This window comes from Diaphorina citri, unplaced genomic scaffold (assembly GCF_000475195.1).
Source record: "Diaphorina citri unplaced genomic scaffold, Diaci psyllid genome assembly version 1.1 scaffold3970, whole genome shotgun sequence".
NCBI lineage: Eukaryota > Metazoa > Arthropoda > Insecta > Hemiptera > Psyllidae > Diaphorina > Diaphorina citri.
Window position 1 is genome coordinate 1 of NW_007381369.1, and position 14,109 is coordinate 14,109.

At 36.0% G+C, this 14,109-nt stretch overlaps 2 protein-coding genes across 3 annotated transcripts; both read left to right on the forward strand.

Moving 5' to 3' along the window:
- Window positions 1-759: 759 nt before the first annotated feature.
- Window positions 760-2,272, forward strand: LOC103520715 (DNA (cytosine-5)-methyltransferase 1-like; the record flags this gene model as incomplete). The annotated part of the gene is made up of 2 exons (XM_008485816.2): window positions 760-2,193; window positions 2,255-2,272. Coding segments are annotated over 2 exons (1,452 nt in total), but the record flags the coding sequence as incomplete, so codon positions are not given.
- An 872-nt stretch (window positions 2,273-3,144) lies between these two features.
- Window positions 3,145-6,823, forward strand: LOC103520713 (dysbindin protein homolog). Of its 2 annotated transcripts, none has more exons than XM_026831733.1 (5): window positions 3,145-3,353; window positions 4,501-4,781; window positions 5,097-5,252; window positions 5,368-5,517; window positions 6,442-6,823. In XM_026831733.1, the coding sequence occupies exons 1-5, from the start codon at window positions 3,298-3,300 to the stop codon at window positions 6,534-6,536; spliced, it is 738 nt and encodes a 245-aa protein (XP_026687534.1). In that variant the 5' UTR covers window positions 3,145-3,297; the 3' UTR covers window positions 6,537-6,823. The 2 variants fall into 2 exon arrangements, with proteins under 2 accessions (XP_026687534.1, XP_008484034.1); XM_008485812.3 differs by lacking the exon at window positions 3,145-3,353 and adding an exon at window positions 4,013-4,199.
- Window positions 6,824-14,109: the final 7,286 nt, after the last annotated feature.

The window sequence follows — 14,109 nt, forward strand, 5'->3', positions numbered from 1 at the left end:
ACAAAATTGTAACGTACGTACATAAAATAAAGCAAAGCATAAAGCAAAACACACGTCGCACTCACAATCATAGAAATCGTGTCAAGAATTTTCATTGACACCTGACGAGTCTTGCATCAGCACAGACAATACTTCTTCCGATTCCTGTCTTTCATCTGACAACAGTCAGCAATCAGCTGACACTTCACAACACCACCATCCAAATGAAGGAAGGTGAAACATAACCATCACATGTTCAAGAAACGCTCAAAACCATACAGCTGTCAAGCATTCCTCAAAGACAAAACCACCAAAGTCCAAATATAGTGATAAGTGTGTGAGGTGGTGGTGGTGGTAAGTATGATGCGATATGGTGATAAGTATGATCTGATGATAAGCATGATATGATGTGGTGATAACGTGCCGGTGATAACGTGCAGCCTTAGCGTGGGCTTTTTGTGTATGTCTCTCACAACTTTGTACTACTTGACATTTTACAAAATTCTGATGTCACAACAATTTTATTATTAGAATATTAATGATAAGGGACGTTTTTAAAAGGGTTTCTTCTCGAACCACCAACTTCCAAATCCGAAGTCCACGAAAATTTTGACCTACTATAGGGAACATATTTTACAGTTATAACGATATAGAATAGAATAGAATAGAATAGAATATACCTTGTTTATCCTGCTCGAATGAGACTAAAAAGTCCCTTTACCCCAGCAGTCTAAACAAGGTCTCGTTTATTTTATGGGTTTAATATTGTACAATGCTTAGTTGTATTATAACTGTGTCTCATATGAAGGAGAACAGTACAAGTTGAAGAGTTGTGTCTATGTCAATCCAGACTGTTTCAAATTCAAATCTAAACCTCAGTCTGCTGTCCAGAACAACAAGAGACCTGTGGAAGATGAAGAACTTTATCCTGAAGCTTACAGGAAGCTGTCAGATTATATGAAAGGGTCCAACGCGTACACTCCGGCTCCATTCGGCATTGGGTATATTGTGGCTATCTTCAAGAAGAAGGGTAAGAAGAATGTGAGTGCCAGTGATGTGTTCCTTACAGTGAAGAAATTCTACAGGCCTGAGAATACACATCGCTCTGTAGAGTTCACATATCAGCTGGACCTGAACAAACTGTATTGGTCTGACGAAGAAGAACAAGTATCACTGAGTGATGTACAAGGCAAGTGTTTCGTCGTGTGTGAAGATAACCTACAGATATCTACAGACAGGTGGAGCTCGCGTGGGCCTCATAGGTTTTACTTCAACGAGGCGTATAATAGCAAGACTGAAGAGTTTACTAACCTTCCTACTGAAGCCCTGTTCCTTGGTAGTGTTAGCAAAGGGAAGGGGAAAGGTAAGAACCAAACGAACAAACCGGAAGAGAAAGATGAGATAACCGAGTGGCCAAGTATCGCCAGACCTTTGAGATGTTTAGAAGTATTTGCCGGGGCAGGAGGTCTGTCACGTGGTCTAGACAAGAGCGGTGTAGCCAGATCTACATGGGCCATTGAGTTTGACAGCGCCGCAGCCACTGCATTCAAAATGAACAACCCAGGCTGTACTGTGTTTGTAGATGATTGCAATAAGATTCTACAACGTGTTATAGATAATGAAGTATGCGATGATAAGAAGCAGAAGTTACCAAGGAAAGGAGAAGTGGAAATGTTATGTGGAGGACCTCCCTGTCAAGGATTCAGTGGAATGAACCGCTTCAATCAACGTCAATATTCTGCCTTCAAGAACTCTCTCATTGTATCTTACCTCTCCTACTGTGATTACTATCGACCTCGGTTCTTCCTTCTTGAAAATGTTCGCAACTTCGTCGCGTTTAAAAACTCGATGGTGCTGAAGATGACAATGCGATGTTTGACACAGATAGGATACCAATGTACGTTTGGCACTCTACAAGCAGGACACTTTGGTGTTTCCCAGACCCGACGCCGTGCTATTGTATTGGCTGCTGCACCAGGGGAAGTACTACCCAAGTATCCAGAACCTTGGACTGTCTTCTCACCACGGACTTCACAACTCAATGTCACCATTTCCAAGAAGACCTACGTTAGTACTTGCAAGTGGACTCAGTCAGCTCCCTATAGGACCATCACTGTACGAGATGTCATGTCGGACCTACCAGAGATACAGAATGGCTGCAAGATGGAAGAGTTACCTTACAAGGAGAATGCACTGTCACACTTCCAAAGAGAGGTAAGACAGTGGTTGCTTGGTATTTATTTTCCCACTAACTTTTCCTTTATTCTTGAGGAAGGTCATGAGTTCGCTGTAAGCTTTCCAAATTAAGTCGAAAATTATTACCCAGTCATTCGGTCATACACAACTCTGAGGCTTAGGTTTAGCGGCAATTGCCCCAAAAGATGGGTTATGTTTATTTATACGAATCTACCCAATCATTCAATGGCTGTCTTTTCCAGTCTTCAAGAGCACCCTTTTGGTGTACTTAAAGCCAAAAAAAATAGAAGAAAAAGAAACTATTTGACCAAAACTCACAACTGAAGTAGAACTTTATAACTTCCATTTAAATAACATAAATGTCTACTTATGGTAATTATTTAATTATGTTGGGTATCTTATACTCTTCAAAGGAAACATGACTGGAAGATGGGCAGGTACCTAGATATTTTTCATCTCTGGGTTTCACGGTTTCCTAGCACCTAGTAAGGGTTTTGTTGAATACAAAGCGGGCCTATCGAAGTAGGGAAGATAAAATAAAATCCTTTGAAACCTAAAATCCCGAGTAATGGTAAAACCGTCTAAACTTAAACGTCCTAGCTTGAGCCGCCCCTCATTAGACCTTGGGATCCGCATTTTTTGCAAGGTTATCCAATGACGTTAGAATGTAGTGGATAGGACGCAAAATCTGATGAATGAAAAGTGAAGCTAACTGATAGCCAAGAACCAGAACACTGCATTTTATTTTGCACGAAAAGTCAATTTTGTATAGAAAAAGTAATTTTCAAGTCCATAGGCTATTGTCCAGTTTTGAATTATATCTAGATCTAGGTATTTTTACCCAAAAAACCGCTCAAGAATTCTCGCAACACCGCTGATCGTGTGAACGAATCTTTTTCTTGCCATTTTTGTTCAGCGCGGGTAAATTTAAAAATATTCAAATATCAGATTGGACATTGGACCTATGGAATTTGAGATTTTTTTTCGAAGAAATTTATTAATTTAATGGTATAATGAGAATAATTTCTTACTAAACAGTGTTTTTCTCAATTTGAGGTGAAATATTACATAAAAAAAACTTTCCAAGCATTCCCAGACACCTTATAACACCAGCATTTAATCATGTTTGATGGTTTACGAGAGAAAGTGCATTCTGTCCAGGAAAATTTTTCCTCAAGGTAATATTTTGTGTTGATACATTTTCCTGTTGTTCCTAGCTGTATAAATTTGCTTGCTCTGCTAGAAGAGACTGAAAAGTTCTTGTGATACTTGTTCAGAAGTCACATCAATGGAAAGTTGCTATAAAAGAGCTGTCACAAATGAGCAGTGACTAGTGTTATTATAGGGTTAGGTTAAACAAAAAAGAAGTTAGCTTTTTCATTGTTGTGGCTTCTGAATTAGGTATTACCATTCTTGTTATCTCCTAACTTCAGTTATATTTCACTTATAACTAAGCTTGTATTTGTGTGACTTCAGTTTCAGAATATTAAATGTATCAGATAGTGCTATAAAAGAGCTGTCACAAATGAGCAGTGACCAGTGTTATTATAGGGTTAGATTAAACAAAAAAGAAGTTACCGTCGTATGTATGAAATCTAAAGATAAACTTAAGTTTAACTTGAAATGAAAATCTTGCCAAATTTCATGAAATCTAGCCAGTTATCTCAAGAAATGACATGAAATTGGCAACATTGTTAGTCTTAAGTTAAACTAAAGTTTAACTTTGGCTTTCATACATATGACGGTTAGCTTTTTCATTGTTGTGGCTTCTGAATTAGGTATTACCATTCTTGTTGTTATCTCCTAACTTCAGTTATATTTCACTTATAACTTCGAAGAAATTTATTAATTTAATGCTATAATGAGAATAATTTCTTGCTAAACCGTGTTTTTCTCAATTTGAGGTGAAATATTACATAAAAAACTTTCCAAGCATTCCCAGGCACCTTATAACACCAGCATTTAATCATGTTTGATGGTTTACGAGAGAAAGTGCATTCTGTCCAGGAAAATTTTTCCTCAAGGTAATATTTTGTGTTGATACATTTTCCTGTTGTTCCTAGCTGTATAAATTTGCTTGCTCTGCTAGAAGAGACTGAAAAGTTCTTGTGATACTTGTTCAGAAGTCACATCAATGGAAAGTTGCTATAAAAGAGCTGTCACAAATGAGCAGTGACTAGTGTTATTATAGGGTTAGGTTAAACAAAAAAGAAGTTAGCTTTTTCATTGTTGTGGCTTCTGAATTAGGTATTACCATTCTTGTTGTTATCTCCTAACTTCAGTTATATTTCACTTATAACTAAGCTTGTATTTGTGTGACTTCAGTTTCAGAATATTAAATGTATCAGATGGATCCCTAGTGAAAAAGCCTGATGTGAAAAATATTCATGCTGGAGGGGATATGCTTCATAAATGTCTTACACAATGGAACGAGCTACATACATTATCTGAAGAAAATGCCCACAAAGCTCATGTTGCTGACGAGAAAATAAATGCAATATGTAACCATACAAATTTACAGCTGTCTCAAATGATGAAGTTGTGTTTCTCACTGAACTTACTTCCTAAACTTGTCGACAAAACCAAGGCAGTCATTAACCAAACTAGTAAGTTTTTATTTAATAACCACCAGGTCTCTAGTTGACTTTGTAGTTGCTGAGCAATCTGAACATTCTTACTTGGATGTTAAATATATTTTAACGTAAGTCTTTAGTCTCAAACTATACCATTTTTTGACATGTTTCAAAGCTCAGACCATTTTGCTTGATATAAAATAGAGCTGGAGAGATCGACAGTTGAGATGAACTACACATCTTTTTCAAATATTAACAATCCACTTACAATCATCTACCCACCTACCATAATTTACATTTTCTTCACAAAGGGCTGAGAATTTTAATTTAATCAATTTTATGTTGCAGAAAGTTTGGAAGTGCTATTCCAAGATATAGAGAACTCATTGACATATCTGGAAGAAATAGTCATAATACAGAAAGTACAAGAAACTCAACTAGAAAGAAGATTCAAGTTGGCCATGCATAAAGAAAATAAGTTAAAGCATTTGGAGACCTTGAGAGGTAAATATGCAGTAGAAAATAAGAACAATATGACAATGGTGATCCAACTCAGAATGTAAAACAAATACCCTTAAAAAGTAATATGTAGTAACATTTGTCATTTTGTCTTTTTTAGGAAGCCTGGAGCGAAATTACAATGAAGAAGTCAAAAGTATTGAAGAAAAGAAAGCCATTCTGTCAAAAGAAAGGCAAAAAACATTTGAAGAGGCATTCAAACAAGACTTGGAAATTTACAAGCAGAGTGGAAATTTAAATGTCATAACCAGTAAGTAAATCAGTATGATTTCAATGTGTAATTTTATTTTTCTTCTGCTTCACAGCAATGTGGTCAAAACCTTCTCCTATGTAAAATAAATAATATTTTAGTCAGTCCAGAGTTTCTGACACCTGTGAGGCTCAAACAACAATGAATGTCATTTACCCTAAAATTACAAGCAGAGTGGAAATTTAAATGTCATAACCAGTAAGTAAATCAGTATGATGTCAATTTGTAATTTTATTTTTCTTCTGCTTCACAGCAATGTGGTCAAAACCTTCTATGTAAAATAAATAATATTTTAGTCAGTCCAGAGTTTCTGACACCTGTGAGGCTCAAACAACAATGAATGTCATTTACCCTAAAATAAACTTGTGAGAGAAATAATCAATAACAATTTACTGATAAGCTGCCCAAAGTCTGGGTTGCCAGATGACACAGCATACTACTCAAACAGATATGTTACATATCTGTCTGTCATATAGTTGTCTGTTTCAATATTTTAGTCAGTCCAGAGTTTCTGACACCTGTGAGACTCAAACAACAATGAATGTCATTTACCCTAAAATAAACTTGTGAGAGAAACAATCAATAACAATTTATTGATGAGCTGCCCAAAGTCTGGGTTGCCAGATGACACAGCATACTACTCAAACAGATATGTTACATATCTGTCTGTCATATAGTTGTCTGTTTATGTTAGACTCAGCAACCTTCTCTGCTTTATTTTAATTACAGATAAAGTAAACTATGAACCCAAAGTATCAATGAATAACAATTTATTGATGAGCTGCCCAAAGTCTGGGTTGCCAGATGACAAAACATACTACTCAAACAGATATGTTACAATTTACAATGTTACATATCTGTCCGTCATATAGTTGTCTGTTTATGTTAGACTCAGCAACCTTCTCTGCTTTATTTTAATTACAGATAAAGTAAACTATGAACCCAAAGTATCCAGCCTAGAAGATGTTGAATTGGAAGTTGATGATGCTGAATTGAATAAAATGTTGACAGACACCTAAATGAAGCTTCATTATGCCATTGTTTCAATTGGTCACTATTCCAAGCTTCTCTGCTGCCGTAGAAGCTAAGAAACTGGAATTATACTCTCCCAATTTAGATGAACTTGAATCTAGGACTATATTATTTTTGTGATGTAAAAAAAAAATACTGCACTAGTCATAAGGGGGAAAAGAAGTAAATAAGTTAGTGTACAGATGTCATGTTGTCATACCCATTAAGTTCTTCAAGAATCTTCTTGTTTGGATATTTAAGAACTGAAAATATTACCTAGAAATTAAACAAACCAAGATTTTGAATCTAGGACTATATTATTTTTGTGATGTAAAAAAAATACTGCACTAGTCATAATCTTGGAAAAGAGGGAAAAGAAGTAAATAAGTTAGTGTACAGATGTCATATTGTCATACCCATTAAGTTCTTCAAGAATCTTCTTGTTTGGATATTTAAGAACTGAAAATATTACCTAGATATTAAACAAACCAAGATAGGGGATTATAAACAAAATAATGACATGTAGTTCATCTTATTATTTTAGTTTACTTACACATAACACAATATAGTAAAAATATATTTTAAATCACAGACTTGGTCAAGGAATAAAAGAGAAATATTTGTGGAGCAACTAACTTATCAACATCTAAAGAAGAAAATGGATTTCAAAAATAATTGACAAGTTGTCTTAACGTTTTTTGAATTCTCAAGATAAGACTTACTCGAGTAACAGAGTCTAAATTTGATAGCAATCCAATCAATTCTATGGTAGACACGAAAATGGTAGTTTGCCAAATATTAATATGTATATTGAGATTTTAAAAATGCCTTGCAATATTGTATGCTAAGTAATAAAATAAATATTTATTATTTAAAAAGTTTATTTATCTAATTATATTTTTTATTTATTGTCTATTCATGAAACCTCTTTGCATAGCTATACTAAGTTGTACCATGTACCTACTGCATTACTAATTTGTAGGTACTTACCTAATGAGTAGGTAGGTAACTACTAAATGCATTTCTCGTGTAGGTATTATACCTGCCCATTAGAACCTTGCGTAAGTGACCAAGTATAAATAAGGCGTATTCTGCACTGTAATTACGTCGGCATATTTTTGTTGCATACCTATCGTAATAATTATGTATGTTTGTCACATACAGAACAAAGAATAATAGAAGGCATCAGTTTATTATGTGACCAAGAAAAACGATGGAAATCAGAAACTTTCAGAAGTGAGATGTATTATGGGTGCGATAAAAAGAAAGTAGCTATGAAGTAAAAATGTAACCTCCAAAATAAATAATAAAGCTCACTTTTTAGAGAAAGGGGAATTTTATCTTTTTTTTCCGACCAACGGATAATTTTTCCATCTAATGTAAAAAAAGAAAAATCAAAAATTGAGATTAAAGTTTTGTATTAATCGTCATTGTTGCATCAACTTTATGAGTCTTTCTCTCGTTATGATATGAGTATACTCGGTAAAAATGTAACCTCCAAAATAATTAATAAAGCTCACTGCTTTTTAGATAAAGGGGAATTTTATCTTTTTTTTCCGACTAACGGATAATTTTTCCATATACCTAATGTAAAAAAAGGAAAATCAAAAATTGAGATTAAAGTTTTGTATTAATCGTCATTGTTGCATCAACTTTATGAGTCTTTCTCTCGTTATGATATGAGTATAACTTCTGCAATAACGTTATTGTTGTTATTGCTGCCACGGGTGTATGCATTATGCCGTATCAACTTACGTACAATGACGCTATTTTCTTGCTTCAAAGAATGTAGGTAGGTACGAAGAATTCGATAGACATGAGTTGATCTACCTTACCAATATTGAGATCTTCATAATAACCTCTTCAATTCTACCTCACACTCACCAGTAGTTATTAGGTAGGTATAGTATAGGTATGAACTCAAATTCTAGATTATCTACTTTGAAAGTTCGATTAACTTTAAAGATGGCCTAATAGGTAGTATTTGGCGTCCCCGTCAATTCAAAAGATCTGTAGGAAGACCACCAACAAGATGGGAAGACCCTATATTTTATTTTCTCGTATATGAGAGAGGCCAGTTACGTTTCAGGACGAAAGGATTCAAGATGTGAAACCAGTTTCCCACTGACCCCCACAGTTCTACAGTGAGTCATTGTTACAGACTGCTGAACAACTGATGCAGTCAGCAAAACCAGCATGGGCCATGATGTAGAGACCTCCGATACCATGGACATAAAGGTACCCATCCGTATAAGCAGAGCTTGCGCCACGGATGGGGAATATTCTGTAGATATATCTTCATTTTTAACCGCATTACACTACCCATGACACAACCGCACAAGATACATTGTGTTTCTTGCAGAAAATCTTCCCGGAAATGGCGAGGGGAAAAGTTTTCACTCTCAGAAAACGACGATCCTTGTTCTAAACCTATTTATTACGACCTGAAGCAATAAGAAAGCCTTTCATAGAAATCGGTTTGCATACTCGAAATCTTTGAATACTTTCCTCAAGATAAGGAAAGTAAAAAAGGTACACATAGGTGAAAAATTTATTGAGCTATCAATAGTAACAATGATAAGTTTGGATATGAAACCAAACCCTTGGTTGCAGGGACGAAGATAGTTATTGAAACAAAGAATGTGGGAAATCATCTCTATGAATTTTGCTCATTGGTGGGACGTTAAACAGGGAGTAGACCAGCTTAGTCTGGCTGGGGACTATAAACAGTGAGTATACCAGCCTGAATTTCCTTTGCTAAAGAAATAGCAAAGGTTGAGTCGAAGGGCATCCATTCGGAAAATTCTTGTAGCCAAAACCAAATGTCAGCCCAAAAGCAATCACCCTAGGGCTGATTGAAGGCTGACGAAAAACGCCGGCCCCGTCTGCACACGGGAAAAGGCGAAGAAGAAGGTGTAGGGGTTGGTAAACGGAGAGGCATGGGTTCGAATCCCAGGAATATTGCTCTTAATTATTGAACAAACAAACTCTTACCAAATAGTCTTTAGAAATTAATAGTTCTAAGGAATGTACAAACATATTTGGATGATAATAATAATAATGTTGATGTTGTTGTGGAGGTGATTGTGTTGAAAGCAGAGTTAAGAGACTATCATATACACAATTACTATGACCATTCTCTCTTATGCCAACAGTTGTGTTAATATCATATATTATATTTTTCCTTTCTCGATTTCCCCTCTTCTGAAGCTCGCTTCCCCTTTTTTGGCGTGATAGCGCCTGTACTTAAACCAGAGGAAAGATGGCGCACTATCGGAATCGGTTTTGTTTCCGAAAGGAAAATACAAATTTTGTTACTTATATGGTGGGTTTCACCAATCTTCTTTTTAGCCTCTAACTACCTGTTAACTTAACAGCCCTGTTAGGCCTATACATGTCAAATGGAACTTAACAGGCCATTAGCTTAACAGGCGTTCTAAGGATTGATAAATTATTGGTGAAATCCACCATTAGTGTCTTCTCTCTTTCATGAGAGAGGCCAGTCCTTTCAGGACGAAAGGATTCAAGATGTGAAACCAGTTTCCCACTGACCCCCACAGTTCTACAGTGCGTCATTGTTACAGACTGCTGAACAACTGATGCAGTCAGCAAAACCAGCATGGGCCATGATGTAGAGACCTCCGATACCATGGACATAAAGTAGCTCGTACCGTTCTCGAGATATTTTGTTTACAGACACTCACGGACCAATGGCTAAAACTTTTGATTTTGGATTCTAGGGACTTCAAAACGTGTTGTGGTATACCGTTCTCGAGATATTTTGTTTACAGACAGACACTCACGGACCAATGGCTAAAACTTTTGATTTTGGATTCTAGGGACTTAAAAACGTGTTGTGGTACTAAAAATTGACGACCGAAAATTTCAGCCGATTAGGTACATTAGCTTTTCTTCATTCGTTAATTCTCCATCTGCCTTCTAATATGAGTGTTGTGGTACTAAAAATTGACGACCGAAAACTTCAGCCGATTAGGCACATTAGCTTTTCTTCATTCGTTAATTCTCCATCTGCCTTCTAATATGAAAGTCTAGTGCAGTTAGGTTTTCCTTTTAGACTTTTCGGATGGCAGTTTCAGCAACGTCTCTTGGTGACTTGGAATAATACCCATCAATATTTGCCTTCCTGTTCAGTAGTTCAGTAAAGTCTCATGAGTTGTTGAGTTGTCAACTTGTATCTCATAATCTTCACCTTGTGCGTCGAGTGGACATGAAATAATCGGGTTTTACTTTTCAATGAGAATACAAGATATCACGAGATATAGAAGTCTCATGAGTTGTCAACTTGTTTCTCATAATCTTCACCTTGTGCGTCGAGTGGACATGAAATAATCGGGTTTTACTTTTCAATGAGAATACAAGATATCACAAGATATAGCGCGATACAAAAACGCAGTCTCATTGGTTGTTTTTTAAGATCCGTAGGTATGTGGCGTGATGTCTATCGCCAATTTTTCAATGTAGAGAGCGTCTCTATCGGTCTGGCTAGAGATATAGCGCGATACAAAAACGCAGTCTTATTGGTTGTTTTTTAAGATCCGTAGGTATGTGGCGTGATGTCTATCGCCAATTTTTCAATGTAGAGAGCGTCTCTATCGGTCTGGCTAAGGCCAATAGGACGACTGGATTTTTTAATTTTAAATTGATAACGTATGAAACACACCATGTGCACATAACTGTTCACATTCTTTTCATTGAATATTGAAGCTCTCACTGTGTTCACTACATTCGGTTACTCAGTTTATTATTGTGTATCAACCGACTTAGTCGTCTTGCTAGCGCTACAAGTTTTGTTCTACTTGTGAAGTTTTTATTTTTTTTCGTGAGTGTTTACGAAGTTTTATTGTTTCAAAATGCTTTCTCAAAGCAGTTTCAGCTTGAATTTCCTGTCGTTTTCGTTCACCATTCTCCTGTCAGGTAAATTTCTATTTGTTTTATTTTTACCTAATGTTTTAGATATTCATTGATTGGATGGCTCAGCCTACAGATGTCAAAATAGAATGATAGTGATAGTCACAAGTGACAGATCAAAAAATCATTTTTAGTTCAGATATTTCGGGTTCTTTATCAGTCAAGACTGAGCTTTCTTATAACGTGCTTTTCTCCTTCTTATGTTAAAAGTTCATTTCGATGGATAAAAACACTTGCCATAGATAGATGATCTCTAACCATGAACTGTCTCTATGACTCTATCAGGAAATAAAACTTTCTGGACTCACAGATTATATTATTCGTCTTCAGATTTGATGAGAACTGGAAATATATTTTTCTGATTTGTCCTAGGTCTGATAGAGGAAGGACAACTGTCTAAATATGAGTGTCTAATTTTGTGTTTTAGTAGTTTGTCCGATATCTCACCCGATACATCCTTAATGCCTAAATAAACTGAGTAGCCTTCATAATAGTAAAAAAAGCTGTATTCAAATTATGAACAGGTTTTCTTACGAGAGGGTAAAAAAAAAAAATCTTGTAAACTTTGTATCTAAATTGACGGGATTTTCGCTGCCTTAAAAAAAGAAAAAGGTTATGTAAGGGCACAACTTTTGAGCTATTAGGTGACATCTAAGTAAAATAGGAGAGGGGATCCTCAATTAGGCCAACCACCTTATTTCTAGGCCAGGGACCCAGAAATCGACTCAGTAACAGAAATCGGCCCAGTAACAATACAGAAACAGAATACAGTATACCTATCGCCAACAGGAAAAGCATAGGTATGTGTATCATAGAGATTGAAGAACCAAAAAGTTTTACACTTTTTACTTTCCTTATCCTATAGGAAGGAAAGTAATGTAATCGGGTCAAATTTTCGATGGTCAGTTTTTAGTGCCAAAACACGTTTTGAGGTCCCTAGAGCCTAAATCCAAAGTTTCAGCCATTGGTCCGTGTCTGTCTGTAAACAAAATATCTCGAGAACAGTAAGAGCTAGAGACTTGAAATTTGGTATGTAATTCACAAATGTGACAAAGATGCAACACAAATCGTTTGGTTGAGATAGGTGCTGCGGTTGGCGGTATTTTGACCGCTTTTTGGCGGTTTTCATCACTTTCCTTAGGAGGATTAGTGGAATCGATCATTTGCAATATACATTTTTTTTAATTAATTTTTTAACCCCGCCGGGATTCGAACCCGGGTCTCCCGCGTGCAAGGCGGGCGCAGTGACCACTACATCATGGGAGCTGAAAAATAATACTCATAATTGAAGAGAACACTTTTCTTATGCTCATATTAACAACTCCTGTAGCTTTAATTTTTACATTTAATATCAAATTTTTACAAATACTTATGTAGGTACCTATTATTTACATTTACAAATCACATGTTCAAGAAACGCTCAAAACCATACAGCTGTCAAGCATTCCTCAAAGACAAAACCACCAAAGTCCAAATATAATTCACTCTCTGTATATTATCTGAACGTTCGAGGTCTGAAGTCCAAACTCAAGGATCTAACATGTGGTTTTACAGAACACGAATAGGTATAACATATATTTTTGATAGAAACATGGCTGAATGATTCTGTAAACACAGCCGAACTTGGTTTCCTACACCATACAGTTTACAGATGTCATCGCTCCCCTGACAACTCAACATGCAAAGTAGGAGGAGGCGTTCTCATAGCTGTCAAAAAGAACATACCATCGTATCAAATTTCACTTACTAATAACAAATCTGAAGCTCTTTTTGTGCACACTAAGGTCAAAAATACTAAAATTATTTTAGGATGTTGTTACCTACCTATATTTAAGGAAGGTTTTTACTTTCTAATTCTAAAAGATATCTAGTATACGAGTAGATAACGGTGCTTATGTCTAGTAAAAGTAAACCTATCTATCAGCTATCAGGGGAGTTGAACCCATGTCCTTCTGTTTACCAGACGAGCTTACCCATTTCACCGCACTGTCACCAGTTTATCAGTAGAAAGTCGTCTGATCTCTCGACTAGACATCTCAAACCCTTCTCATTATCGCAGTCTAAACCCTCAAAACAATCTAAGTTGGATATGGGCTGCTAAACCTAACCAATGGTTTTCCTATCAATGACAAAGAAAACGTATTAGGATAGTGAAGATTGGAAAACAAAAGATTTAAACTTGCTCTGCTGTGGGAAAAGGATTAATTTCGGAAGGGTATCTCTACTGAGGAATTAATTTGAACATTTTGAGTAGGGGATTAAAGCAATCACTCAAATATTTGATAAACAACGTGAGGAAGGGTGAGATTGGATATGGGAGGAATTTGTTGGATTCGGTCAAATAATAACTGAGGATTAGGTCAAATGAGCAAAATGATTTTTTAGAAGTCCCTTTTTTATACATACGTATACAAGTATACATAGTTAGGTACTTATAGGTAATAATACGGTAGTAAACTTATCTTGTCATTCCTTTCTTGTCAACTGGCGTGAAAAAGAAATGCCTAAATAACTAATTTTTATCAAAATTCAAAAGTAGGTTTGTCAGACTTCGAAAGCAAAGGGACTTTTTAGTCTGATCTTGGCACCATTAACCGGGGTACCTACCTATTATTCTCTTTCCGGTATTCCGAATAAGCAAGGCAGAGCGAA

Coding starts and splice junctions, on each gene's coding strand:
- LOC103520713 (XM_026831733.1), top strand. CDS start 3,298: ATGTTTGATGGTTTACGAGAGAAAGTGCATTCTGTCCAGGAAAATTTT. Junction 4,782..5,096: donor GGCAGTCATTAACCAAACTA/GTAAGTTTTTAT, acceptor TTTATGTTGCAG/AAAGTTTGGAAGTGCTATTC. Junction 5,253..5,367: donor GCATTTGGAGACCTTGAGAG/GTAAATATGCAG, acceptor TGTCTTTTTTAG/GAAGCCTGGAGCGAAATTAC.